The sequence below is a fragment of the Pelodiscus sinensis genome, chromosome 9 (assembly GCF_052426305.1).
Source record: "Pelodiscus sinensis isolate ZL-2025 chromosome 9, ASM5242630v1, whole genome shotgun sequence".
Lineage (NCBI taxonomy): Eukaryota > Metazoa > Chordata > Testudines > Trionychidae > Pelodiscus > Pelodiscus sinensis.
In genome coordinates this window covers 12895706-12909887 of record NC_143060.1, presented here as the reverse complement: position 1 = coordinate 12909887, position 14182 = coordinate 12895706, and the positions used below count along the sequence as shown (strand labels likewise).

The 14182-nt window shown below is 42.6% G+C and overlaps 1 protein-coding gene across 8 annotated transcripts in view; it reads left to right on the top strand.

Annotated features, from left to right (window-relative positions):
* The window catches only part of GLIS1 (GLIS family zinc finger 1), a 287375-nt gene that overhangs the window by 234800 nt on the left and 38393 nt on the right, over positions 1-14182 (top strand). For 7 of the 8 annotated variants that reach the window (XM_089780431.1, XM_089780428.1, XM_089780430.1 and 4 more), the window contains 2 exons: positions 2722-2832; positions 6782-6914. In XM_089780431.1, the coding sequence (XP_089636557.1) occupies positions 2722-2832; positions 6782-6914 (244 nt within the window). The remainder of the gene's footprint in view (positions 1-2721; positions 2833-6781; positions 6915-14182) is intronic. The other variant, XM_089780429.1, reaches the window with a different exon arrangement.

Sequence of the window (14182 nt, the reverse complement as noted above, 5' to 3'; positions counted from 1 at the left end):
AGAATCGCGCCTCCATCACTTTCCTCTGTACGACACCCCTTCTGTGCAAACCAAGGGTGCAACAGGCACCCCTATTACCATTTTGCTGGCTGCCCCAATCCCACTCCTCCCTTGCTGCCTTCACATACAGCTTAAGGGGTGCAGGTGGGCTTGTGTGCACTTTGCACTGCAGGTGAAAGGTATTGTCCCAGAATGTTTTCTATGGAAAGAGAAGAGGTTCAGATATGTGACTCTGAGGTCAGCCTTTGAAGGGGATCAAAGCACAAAGGTGAGAGGCCAAGCCAAACCTCATGGGCGAGCACTAAAACAACTTACTGGCACGTGGCCGGAGGCACCTCTGGCGTGGTACATTGGCACTATGGGCATGCAGGCAAGTGTGCTCTAAAACACCACAGGGGAACCCCCCCCCCAGCAAAATTAGCCTCCGCTTAGAGACTTTGTGAGGCTTGGCATGAAGTGATCATTTGTGACCACCTGATTGTGACAAAGCAGCAATCACAACACGCTGCCTAGTCATTGTTCAGAATTTGTAGTCATCGCAGCAAGGAGAGGTTTAAGGATGATGGATCAGAAGGAAGTGACAACACAAGACACAAGAGGGGATCTAGGTAGGGAGCATTGAGTAGTGAAGATCTTCAAATATATGGACCAGAAGCTTGTACAGGTTGAACCTCTCTAGGGACCTGACCAGTACCGAACCAGAGAATTAGCCGGACCACAGGAGCTCAGTATTGTCTGGCCACATTGCCAACACTTCCACTGCTTAGTGGGCTCTTAGAAGACATTTAGGGGTAAATTAGAGCGAGATAACAGCGCAGAACCCTGAGAGCCAGGACTGGTCGCTATGAACAAACTTTATGGGACTGCAGGAAACTTGGCGACATCCATGGTAAATGGACATGTGGCTAACTAAAATCATGCCAACCCACTGATGTGGCCGGACCAGAGAGTGCCAGACTAGAGAGGTTCAACCTGTATTTAATGGAGAGGCGTGCAGGAGCTAGCTCAGGGACTCAAAGATAGAAATGACAATATCATGATCAGGTCCACTCAAAGGCACTCATTTGATCTTGGGAATAATGAATAACAGTCTTTCAGGATTTCCCCCAACAGTCTCAAGGTTGCCTTTTGTTTGTCAGGGCTGAGAGATGGTGGCACAGCTAAAAAAAAAAAGGCATTTGGTCAGGCTTGCATTAGCTGGGACCATGCCACAGTGGTTCTTGAACTTTTGGGCCTGTGGCCCACCCCAGTCAATACAGACCTTTCTGACAAAATGGATGAAGGAGGGAGTGAGGGTGTGGGGTCTGGCCGGGAGATAGGGTACAGGCGTGGGATATTGGCAGGAGGGAGGATGCTAAATCAGGGTGGGAGTGCAAGGTCTGGGCATGAGAGGGATGGGGGAGCTTACCTGGCTCTGGGCTTGGCCCTGCTCCCATTGGCCATGATTCTGGCCAATGAGAACAGAGGGGAAAGCCTCCAGGCAAGTGTTTTCCTGTGCTGCCATTCCCCAAGTTGGGGGGTGGGGATGGGGAGTGGCAGCGTGCGGAGCTGCTTTTTGCCACCACAAGCCGGATCCGGCCTGCGAGGCTCACCCCCGTCCCTGCACTGGGAAGCCAGCGCTGGTGCTCCAACCTCGTGGAAGGACAGGGGAGTTGAGTGCCAGCGCAGGCTCCGTACTGCAGGGGTGGGTGAGCTCTGAACCTGCAGCCCGCCTGCAAGACAGTTGCAGACCACATTTTGAGAACCACTGCCTTACCAGGAGGTCCCTGCCGTTGTTCTGTTGTAACAGGCAGGAGCTTATGCCCTCCAGCTAAAAGGAGTGCTCTTCCCACTTGTAGGAGATGTATCTTTCTACCATGTTAAAGGAAACCACTGGAACTACTGTGAAGCTTTTCTTACCACTGGAGATCTTCATGTTGTACCATATAGGAGAGAGAACATCTGCCAGACACTATTCACAGCTGGAAGAGTCTTTCTCTGACAAAGCTGGATTTTTCTACATATATTGATTTGCTGTAATGTTTGTGTTTAGTGTTGCTTGTATTATTATAAATTGTGTAAATAAAACAAACATGTTATTTAGAATAGGAATGGGAAGAACGTATGAAAGCACTCCAGTGTTGATGCCTTTAGTTTTTGCTTTGCAGCATACATGACACTGTCTGTAAAACCAGTAGGAAATCAGAATCAGGAACCAGTGTTTTTTCTCTTTTGGGGAGGGTGGTGATCATGAGACTTAGATGTTTTTAACACTTGGACAAGTGCTGAGTGGAGGCATACAAAATAGTCACCTCTCTAAAGAGGCCGAAGGTACTACTTTTGTACTTGCAAAAAGTGAGAATGCTATGATGGTCCCAAACCCCAGCTTCTTATTTCTCATTATGATTTAATGCAATCCAGTAATCAGTCCTCAAAAGTATAAGAACAGAGATGTGTTACGTGTTCTCAGTATTTGATCTGACTTCAGAATATGAGCTGTCACTGCTGTTCTGTGTGTGCCACAGCTGGCCCACAGTCAGACTTCTTACACACAGAAGTATTTCCAAAACTAGAGGTTGCAAGCTGAGCAAGCAGCTTGGGGTTTTACAATATGTTTTCCCATAAATTAGAATCTTAGCTAGTTTGTTTTTTAATTGTTAAACTCAGGCTTCATATTATAAAGGAAGGCACTTATAAAAGCTGAACGCTTTTTCTTTCTTTTTCTTTTCCATGCACTTACAGAAACCATATGCCTGTCAAATTCCTGGTTGCTCCAAACGCTACACGGATCCAAGTTCCCTGCGCAAACATGTGAAAGCTCATTCTGCCAAAGAACAACAGGTGCGTAAGAAGGTAAGACCATCGATCAAAACTGTGGCACATTCAAATGAACACTTACTGAAATGTCATCAATATGTTTGTTTTTAATTGGTCTGTGATTTGTGTTTTTTTCAAATTGGGATTTCACTGTGTTTTTGCTAGGCAAAAATTGAACTGCAGTTCAGTTTCCTGATGGTTTTTAAGCACTGTGGCCATTCACACTCCCATTTTCTTGTTGTAGTGATTTTCAGTGCTCTTTTTCTCCTTGCAGAATGATTTGCTCTGTGCTATTAAACCAGGCTTGTCTTTCACATTCCCTCCTCTTCAGCCTTCAGACATACGACTCCAAATTCTGCTCTCATTCACACCCAGATCAAATAGGTTTCTTAGTTTAGGAGCTCATTTGAACCCCACACACGTATAAAATTATTTTATAAAATGTGTAAAATTCAGGAAAGATGTGATATTTTAGTAGGCTAGGAAACAATACCCTCTATGGCTCATTGGACCTGTGTTTTAAATGCATTTATAGATCATTGCAAACCCACACTGGTCGTTATGTATTTATTAGTATTCTATCCCGCCTGCATTTTATAAAAAACAAAATCAGAAACCATTAGTTTCTATGAGTTCAATCCTGAATTCATTGATACTGTTGCTATTCTTGGGGTAGTATTTGCAGGTTCCAGGCAAAGATCAGGGCCCAAGCAAAGATCAGGGTCCTTTTGTAGTAAGGCATTGCATTCCAGTTAATGAAAGGATGGTGACTGCCCCAAAGAGCTTACAGTCTAAGTATTTGAGAGGAGATAACACGTGGACACAACAGAAAAGGGCATATAGGGGAACATAAGGTAACAATGACGCAATTGTGGTTAGAATAGTAAGCTGCAGTCACAGCACAACAGCTACCTAGTCATTGGTCAGAATCTGTAGGCATTGGAGCAAGGAGAGGTTTTAGGATGATGGAACGGATGGGAGGTGACAACACAAGACACTAGAGGGAGTGCAGGTGGGGAACAGCTAGTAGTAAAGAGTCTGCAGGGTAAGGACCAGAAGCTTGTATTTAATGGAGTGGCGTGCAGCAGCCAGTGGAGGGACTCAACAAGAGAGGTGACAGTATCACAATGGAGGTTATTTTAGCAGCAGAATTTTGAACGGACCACAGAGCAGCACAATGGGTGGCAAGAAGGCCAGAGAGAAAGTGGGTGCAGCAGTCAGGACAGGAGATAAGAGGATAAGGAGGAAGATAAATGTTCATGATTCTGACAGAGGAAGAGGCCAGAATTGGTCGTGCTGTAGAGGAAGAAGAGACAAAATCTTTGGAAATGGCGTAGGTGTGCATGTCGAGCAGAGGCCAGAGTCAGGTATGGGCCACAGTGAAAGGGTGTCTTTATGTGGTAAAACTCCCAGTAAAGTTCTGAATTCAGGGTGGGTTTTTCCTGACAAAGAATGATGCCCAAATGGTATGGCCTTCCTCTTCCTGTTGAGAAGCTGGGAACAGAGCAATACCAACAAGTAGTACATGCAACGGGGACAGGAGATGAAGTAACTGCTGCAGTATCCCTCTACCCACATACCACCAGTAGCTCTCTACATGGGGTTTAAAAGCTGCAGTTCCAAGGGTTCTGGTGTAAGCAGTGGTGATGAAGGAAGGCAGGAGGAAGATGGCTTTTTATGACATTTCCCATGATCCTCTTGGGCATTTACAGTGCAAACAAGCTCTGTCAGCACCATATTATGTGGAAATGTAACCCGCATATCTATTGGATGTGGTGTACTGTCCCATGTAGTGAGACTTAGACCTCTTACAGAGGCTGTAGAGGCTCTGTCAGCATTACAGAAACACTTTCTTGCTCCAAAACTGTCTCTCCCTGGTGAGCTAAGCTAAACCTGGCTGCTAGAGGGGTTTTTAATCACAGGTTGGGTCCAGTGGAATAACTTTCATATTTAGTTGTTCCTCTTCCCCTGCAGTTCCTTGGTTTTGCCTCTTGTTCCTTCAGAGTACTTTAGGTGCACCATTTTTCATAGTGGCTTGTAAGAACAGATCAAGTTTTAGGATCCTGAACAGAGATATGATCAACTGACTCACGCTGATGTCGGGATCCTGCAGAGAGATGCAGTTATTTCTGCTGATTGACCTTGGCAACCAGGTCACATGGGACCTATTAGCTCCAAACTAGAGATATTAAAAGATTTAAGGGCCCAAGAATTTCCAATCTCCCCTTTGGATTTTCCCCACAAAGGAGGTGATTTCACTAGTAATCAGGACTCCATATAACCCCACCTTGCAAACTCTATATGTCCTTAACTCTAGGCATACATGCAGTCCCGTTGACTCCAAGTATATAGACAGGTATTTATACGATTGTAGTCTATGTTTACATAGATCCTAGAGCCATTCAGGATTTTTATTAAAAAGGCTTCAAAGACAGGAGTAGATCTGAATGTATTTTGATCAGGCTTCTGTTAGGGATGCTAAAATATGTTTAATTCACTGTGTAACCACTGAAATTGTCAGCAGTTACACGGGGCAGCAGTCAACCACCCACATGTACCGGGGAGCCTGCATGTAACCGTGAAAGTTAAATGATGAGCCCAGGCTCATTGATTAACTATGAACACAGTTACACTTTCACATCCCTAGATTCTATGAAAATAAAACAAGTCAGGTATCATCAATAAAGAAGCAATAAGAAAAATGACATTGGAGGGTGAAAATGTGCAACTGTGAATATAGTTCAGTGTTTCTAAAACCAACTCCAGGTTCTTCCCCTCTCCAATCTGAACCAGAAAGAATGAGAAAAGAGCTGTTTTCACTTGCTTCATTGTCTGTGGGTTATGACTTAGCAAAGGCAAAGCTGTCCATTGTTATCTGCAGTTGCTGAGTTCTAACTAGAAATGACATAGCCAAGCAAGAAGAAATAACAGGTTGCTCTGCCTACATTTTGAGGCATCCTACCAATAGGCACCATCTTTGATTTTTTTGAAAAATGCTTGAGGCAGAGATTTACATCAGAGGAACCCTGAATATTTAGTCCATATCTCAGAGGAGGTTTGTTAGTTCTTTCTCAAAAAAATTTAGGTGAACGGAATCTAGGATGCTAGTGGTTAATTTAATAGTAGTTAAAGTTTTATTGGCTTCAGCTGCAGATTGTTATCCGAAATGCTAGATATCGATCTTAAACAAACAAATGCCTGGTTAAGAGAACCCTAAATAGGTTTGCTTGGGCCTTGCATTTAGAATAACTAATCCCTAGAGAGATTGGTATGCAAAACTGTAAACTTCAAAACAATAACTATTTATTAATGGCCACAGACTACGATGGCTGTTTGTGTAATTTGAGAACTATATTATGACAAACACTTGGCAACATAAGCATGTTTGAAAGAGAATTAGAAATGCTTTTCTTTCTTAATTCTCCTCTTCTGCTGTTTTTAATATGATCGACATTGTGGTTTTCAGAGCATGCTTCAGACACGTTTGCCAAAGCATTAATTTACATGGAAACCAGCTGACACATCAGTGATACCTTTTACACATTCCTGACTATGCTTTATTTTGCCAGTTTTAATCTGATAAGCACACTTGTTTTTCCTTATCAAAAAGTCTTTCCAAGTGTCACAGTTACAAAAAGTGGTGTAATCCTTTTTTCAAAGAACTCAAAACACTACAAAGAGCCAGAAATATATAGCTAATTTATGCCATAAAATCTGAAGAAACACAGGGTACATTGTGTTTCTGCACCAAAATGCTGTTGATGTAAGATTAGCACTTAACTTGTGTGCTTAAGAAAACCCCATGATCTCTAATTAGAAATACTTAGTACTGGGTATATATCCTCAATTACACTAAGTTCCTAAGAATGACATTTTGTTCCTTCCTTCTATATGTAGGCTATAACCAAACAGACATATGAATTCAATTAGCTACAGTTTGGTTTACTTTGAAATAAGAGCTCTTTGTTTTATCCTCCTCTTGCAGCTACATTCATGTACTGATATTGAACAAGATGTACTAAGTGAATGCTTAGCTATACAGCAACTCCACACATCTTCACAACACATTTTGGATGGGAAATGTGGTAGATCTATAGGTCACCATGATCTAATAGCAGGTAAGAATAATTCCAATACAGATGGTGTTATATGTGTCATTTTAAGTAAGATTTCTTAAAGATCTTGCGCCACTGTGGAAAATCAGCCCATTATGTTTTGCAAAAAACAGAACAAAAGTTAAAATGTTATAATGTATTATTTTGCAGGTTACTGTTGGGGAGTGCAAGAGTTAAAATCTAGGGCCTGGGTAGCGGGTCTCTAAGTCACCTGTTTGCTCTTTTCCAACCGTTATAAATTATCATTTTTTTAAGAGATGCTGAACACCATAGCGCTCTAATTTTATATGAAGTTGTGGGTGTTCATCCTCTTTTAAAATCAGGCCCTTAATGCTCAATCTTTTTTAGTTTGTGGTGGTCTCAGCAGTACACAAATGCTCAAGCTGTGTTAATGCTCAGCAGTCCAAAGACAGATAAACCCATTGTTCTGCTCACAAACAGATATCCCATTGTAAATGATAAATAATGTTGTGGCAGTGGTGACAAATCCCTTTTGTGCTATTCTGGTTAGGGCACATCAGCACAGCAGGGCTAAAGTTGAATAAAGCTACGCAACTTCAGCTACATCAGTTGCATAGCTGAAGTCGAAATCGTTTAATTCGGTTTTTGGCTCTGTTGACACAGCAGGAAATAGAAGGGAGAACACTCTTTCTTCGACTTCCCTTACTCCTCATGAAATGAGGCTTACAGGAGTTGGAGTAAGAAGTCCTCCAGCTCACCATTATTTCGAAATAATGGCTTGCTGTGTAGACATGCTCCTTGGTATTTTGAAATAATGTCAGTTATGCCGAAATAACGCTGCTGTTTGTGGGCAATGACATTTTGGATTTAGCCCCCTTAAGGTGGAAGTTCAGCACTTTAACCTAGTGGCTCTAGTGCTTATTCTTCTTAAATTGATGAGAACTGATTAGCCCTGACATTTCTACACTCCCCTTCCCAGCTGGTCACAGTGGGCCCCTGACCTCTGACTTCCACTGATCTCACATTGGATTCTTGTGTCGTTATTAGGTATGAGGCTGATGATGACAACTGCTCTGATACATTATTAATGGAACTAATACTCGTGGGCAGCAGGCCCCATCAGCTGGCAGGGGCTATGCCTTCCCAAACTGCCAGGCGTGGCCCCTCCCAGGCTCTGCCCCAGACCTTCTGCTTTCACTCTGTGGCTATGGCCTGGCTTCCAGGCCTGCAGCCGCACTGCCCACCCACCCATGCTCCAGGGCTGGAAGGACTGCAGTGACACCCACTGTCTGGGGCTGGGTGGGGCTGCGGCAATGGCACCCACTCGTCCGGAGGCTTTAACGGTGCTTCCCATCCTCACTCACTCCCAGCATTCTGAGGCTAGGGAAGCTGCAGCCACAGCACCTGCATGCGCGCGCTCTCTCGGTGCTCCAAGACTGGGGAGACTGCAGCTGCGCCACCTGCCCTTTCAGTATGCCAGGAGTGCTAGCCTGGGATGGGAGCCAGCAGCTGGGGGGCAGGGGAGAGGGAGAGGGCTTTGGCAGGGGGTTGAAAGGGACAGGGTATGGAGCTGAAAGGACAGGCTTGAGGGCTAGCCTGCCCTAGCCAGTGATCCACACACAACCCATGCCAATATTAGTCTTCTGTTGATACTGCAATACTACTGAGTTAAATACTGTGAGGCTATGTCTACACTGGCATGATTTTCCGGAAATGCTTTTAACTGAAAAGTTTTCCGTTAAAAGCATGTTCAGAAAAATCGCGTCTAGATTGGGCAGGATGCTTTTCCGCAAAAGCACTTTTTGCGGAAGAGTGTCTGTGGCCAATCTAGACGTGGTTTTCCGCAAAAAAGCCCCGATTGCCATTTTCACGATCGGGGCTTTTTTGCGAAAAACAATACTATGCTGTCTACACTGGCCCTTTTGCGCAAAAGTCTTTCGGAAAAAGACTTTTGCCCAAACAGGAGCAGCATAGTATTTCCGGAAAAGCACTGATGATTTTACATGAGATCGTCAGTGCTTTTCCGGAAATTCAAGCGGCCAGTGTAGACAGCTGGCAAGTTTTTCCGCAAAATCATTTGATTTTGCGGAAAAACTTGCCAGTCTAGACACAACCTGATAGTAAAAGAGGATTTGCCAGATTGGATCAGACTTATGATCCCTCTAGTCCAGTTAGTCTTTCCCTGTAAGTGGCCATCACCAGATATATCAGATGAAGGCACAAGACACCCTGCAATAGGCAAACGTTGAGTAATCTTCCCCCATCCTACTTAAATTGTAAGAGCCTTAGGACCCGGATAATCTCTTTGTTCTGTGTTGTACAGTATCTAGCACAATAGGGTCATGGTCCCGAGGCTTCTCATTCAAAACAAATAATAATCTGTAATAATTAGAGATGGTCTTAAACCTGAAATACTAATTTTATATTACTTTTTGTTAACTGTATTTTAATATAACTCTGGACATTCTTCTTGCCCATATCAATGTCCAGTGTGTGTCTGAAACTAAAGCGCTTGGCCTCCACAACATCCTGTGGCAGTGAGTTCCGCAGTCTTTGTGCTTTGTTAAAATATTTTTATCAATTTTGAATTTGGTAACATTCAGTTTCATAAATGCCCCTTGTATTTGTCTCTTTTCTAAGATAAAAAGTCCCTATTTTTTCAATTTTCACAACAGTTTTTCCAGGTCCCTAATCACTCTCTCTCGTTATCTGTCTCTAAATCCCCTTTATATTCTTTTTGAGATGGGGTGACCAGTACATCACAGAGAATTCCAGGTGAGGCCAGTCTATTGATTTTATAATTTTTTATAATATGACATTATAATATTTTCCGTATTGTTCTCCATCCTGTTCCTTATGCATCTTAGCATCCTGTTGTTGCTTTTTTTAAACCACAGATGGATGTTGGAAGTGAGGTATTCCATTGTTTTACATCCATCGCCTGTATGGTCTGTATAGAGTTTCCACAAAAGGATGTAGTAGACATCAGTTGGCTGCTTTCATTCTGTATTTGCTTAAATCTCTATACACATAAATACTAGTTTTGGATAGATTGTCCATGGTCCTTGTAGGCATGCAAAGAGATGTGGGGAGACATGGACTCCAGGCTTGAGAGTTTAAGCCAATTTGCAGTTCATGCAGTGGTGGGCATTGTGGGTTTCTCAAGTTGGGTTCCTAAAAGTGAGCCACTCAAAAATAGAGGAAGCCACTTCTGGAAATGTGAGTCTAAGACTTGGTCTGTATTTAAAAAAAAAAATTAACATTTTTACAAGCCGCCTCAAATATTTTAAATAGAGAGGCGGGGTAAACATATTTTAAATAAAATAAATTCATTCCCTGGTGTTAAAATCAATCCAGTTACCTCGGTACAAACCCTCAGAGTGTCAGACTGAGCAAAAAGCTCAGCTCTTGGGAAAACCTGTCTTTGTGCAGCTCTGAGTCACCGAAGTAAAATTGTTCCAGTTCATGAATATTGCATGTTCCTCAATAATACCAATCTGTCCCCAAAAAGTTTTCTTGGCTGATCATATTTAATCAGTAAGTGGGGTGTATTCAAAATCTAGTTTCAGTAAACTTCCTCCTATACTTCCGCCAGGTCACATTACTCCATATGAGAAAGAGACAGAGGAAATAAATCTCATGTTACCTGTCTCATCATCCCAGTGGCAAAAATGATCCATCATCATTTAGAGCACATATAAAATAGAATCAAAGTAAAAGGATATTCAGTCGCCTATAGTTTGTAATGATATGTTGCTGCTTACAAATAGGCAACAGCAATGTTTCAGGACAAATCAGGCTATGGCATGGTATATAGTATACCACATGGACAAATATATAATGTCCTTTTCATTCCACTTGAAAATACTCATGTATTTTTTCAAAGAAACCACAATATTAATGTGCAGAGCCCTGGGCCTCTGGGATTACTTGAATTACTGTGGACTTTTATTTTTTTTTCCAAGTAAAGCTGCAGCATATTTTAAGTATGTCAGAGATGAAAGCCAACAATGCAGAAATGAAATGTTTAAAAAGTTCCCATCCCCTGTGTCCAACTTCAAAGCAGGCTTGTGCTTAGGCCAATGGCAGATAGTAGGGGGAAAGAATGCTCTGTGGCATGAAGAGGAATCCACAGTACGCAGCTGCTCAGACCTCATTCCTTTTTATTTCCATTGCTAGATTGCTTCACTGTTCCCTAATTTAAACCTCAAATATGCCTACAGAGATTGTTGGAGGAAGAGCATTGTGGCCAGAGCCTGAGCCTGATCTATGACAAGGGAAGCTTTATATGCTGCTTCTGTCTCCGTGCAAGTCCTATCTGGGCTTCCATTTTTATTATTGATTTTTTTTTTTGCTCTGACTTGGCACATGTAGTGAAAAGGCACTAATCACAGATGCTCAGAACGCTGGTTTGGGAACAGATGTTAAGTCTAAAGGTTAAACCGTTTAAAATTTTGATTGATGACATGTATTTATAAACTGAAATGGCTAATGTGTTAAGAGGCCTGAGATGCACAGTCCCAAACTGGATCACGACAGCAGGCATAAGTAATTTATCAGGTTTTCATGCAACTCTCTGCATCTAGGAGCTAGTTCTCAAAAAAAAAAAAAAAAAAAAAACAACACCACACACACCACACCTAGAAGACAAATTTTATGAACATCGAGAAAAGACTAACTCTCAGCCTTTTGGGAGATCTATTAAAATCATAGAGAGTCTTTTGTACATACAGATTTTCTAGATGAGAAAGTGAAATTTACTGAGTCTGCTTCCATTAAGAGAAAAACTGACCTCAGAAGTCCTTACCAGAGACAGCTCCCTTTCTTTCTTCCTGCACAGTAAACTAGCATCATATGACTGGATGAATTCACACCTCCAGCCTGTTCAGGTTGCACTATCCCAGCTGAAATAGCCAGAGCTGCACTTTCTTTAGAATAGGGGTGGGGGGCAATTAAGTACAGATTAAGTCTATATTTTCAGGCTATATAGATTCTCCACCCCCAGAGCACAAAAGGTACCAGAATTCCCCTCTGATCACCTCCCACTTTGCAAGCAGATACCTGATGCTCCACTGTGCAATACTGTACATATGCATTCTTCCCTGCCAATGTGGCACCTAAAATGGAATGACTGCCCCAGAGAACACAGGACTTGCTCCATCTAAACTTCCAACATGTCTTGAAACTGAAGTGAAAATATTCAGTTCAAAGCAATCAAGGATTGTAAATGAATTCTATTCAGCAATGCTGATATTTCAGAATAAGACCTAGCACGGTGAAGGAAATAAAGTTCTTTATAAGTGGCCTTTCTTTGTGATAATTAATAAAAATCTATTTATTCAAAGTGATTACAAGTTTGGCTCACAGTGACTCAACAGAAATGACTAATTGCAGCCTAAAATGGAATCTACTAGTAACTTGTCTGTTCTGTGGTGTGTGACACATAGCCTAAATGTACTCTTAACTATCGGCAGAAATCCTATGCTAGCAACCTGACCAGCAGTGTCAATTATTTCTCTGTAGTTCTGCTCGCTTACTACACACAAACTCTACATAGTCCAAGAAATTGAGCAATCCACATTTCTGATTCCTGCACTGCAAATTCAATGAGTGCACACAACTCCAGGAACATCTTATCATCTTTCATCTTTACACCCTTGTTCTGATCTTTAACATTTAATCATTTAATCTAAACATTTAATCTTTACGCTCTTGTTTTCCTGGAGTCTAGCTAGTGACTTTGCATAATGAGAAGGGTGGGCATATGGCTGCAGTTCTTCCGGTGCGGCCCAGGGGAAAATGGTGATTCCAAGTCATGGGGCTCGTCTACATTGGCCCCTTTTCCGGAAGGGGCATGCTAATTTCACAGATCGTAATAGGGAAATCCGCGGGGGATTTAAATATCCCCCGCGGCATTTAAATAAAAATGTCCGCCGCTTTTTTCCGGCTTTTAGAAAAGCCGGAAAAGAGCGTCTACACTGGCCCCGATCCTCCAGAAAAAAACCCTTTTCCGGAGGATCTCTTATTCCTACTCATCTCAGCACTTCTCACCCACATGTATGGAGGGAGGAAGAGCAGATCCATTAGGCCACCCACAGCAGTGAGGGAGGAGCAGTGTCTGTGTGTGTGAAGGCCTCCGAGGGATTTAGCAGACTGCTGGATGCTGTCAGAAATAATTTACAAAGACATATCTCAAAGAGTGAGTACATGATTCTGGGTGGGTGGATGGATTTTCAGATGTGTTCAGTATTGGCCTAACTGTTCCCATTCAGGTCAATGGGAGCTTTATCACCAGGCCGGCTGATAGGGGAGGCAAATGCACAAGGGACTGGCAATTTAAAAGGGTCCTGGGGCCCTGGTCGCTGTCGCAGTAACTACCAAAATGTGGCTCTTCATTCAAAGGCACTTTTGATATGCCCCATGCAGGACCCAGAGCAGGGTAACTCGGTTCTAGGGCCTGCATGGGGCATATCTATCAAAAGTGTCTTTCAATCAAAGAGACGTGGCTGTGGCTTTCTCCAGAAAAGGCAGGTTGGATGTGGGGAAGGGAGGGAGTTGCAATGCAGCTGCCCTGGGGTCATCCAAGCAGGTGTGAGATTGGGCTAGGCTGGCCCAGGGTTCCTCTGGTTGCTGGTAAGGCGGGTCTTGGGGCTTCTCAGAGTGGAGTTTTTGTGGCCCAGGGGGTGGCCAGGGAGGCCTCTGGTTTCTGCCCAGGGGCCCAGAACTGCTATCAGTGGGCTTGTTTGCTCCTGCTGAAGTCAGAGGTAATCAAGCTCAAAACCGTAACTTAGAGATGATTTGTCCCATTTGAAGGCCAAGCGCCCACTGAAGTCAACAGGCAGAGTGTCAGAATTGTGTATAGTATGGATTATGGTAGCAAAGGGAAAAAGTTAAATTGCTAGGAACAGCGATGATCATGTATATGCAATAGATACTTTACAAGTCTCATTATCTCTGCAGCTTTTTGTTTTGTTTTGTTTTGTTTTTAATGTAATTCTTTCATGTTCAGTTTTGGCCCAAATTTTTTTAAGGATGGGACAAACAGAAAGTTTGTACTATAATTATTCTATTGATCTTACAAAAACAGAAATTTACATCAGTTCATCCCATTAGAAAGATGATCTTTCTAGCAACTCCAGAGATGCATACACTAATGTGGTTCTCAAAATTGTATGTAAAATTATACATATTTCTTCTTTTATAGTTAAAACAGGAGGAGATAATCCAATGTTAGTTTAAATTAAAAAATACACGTGAATATGGTCTCTGTAATTAAACAGAAACAAACACAGTAAATTATTTATTTCCCT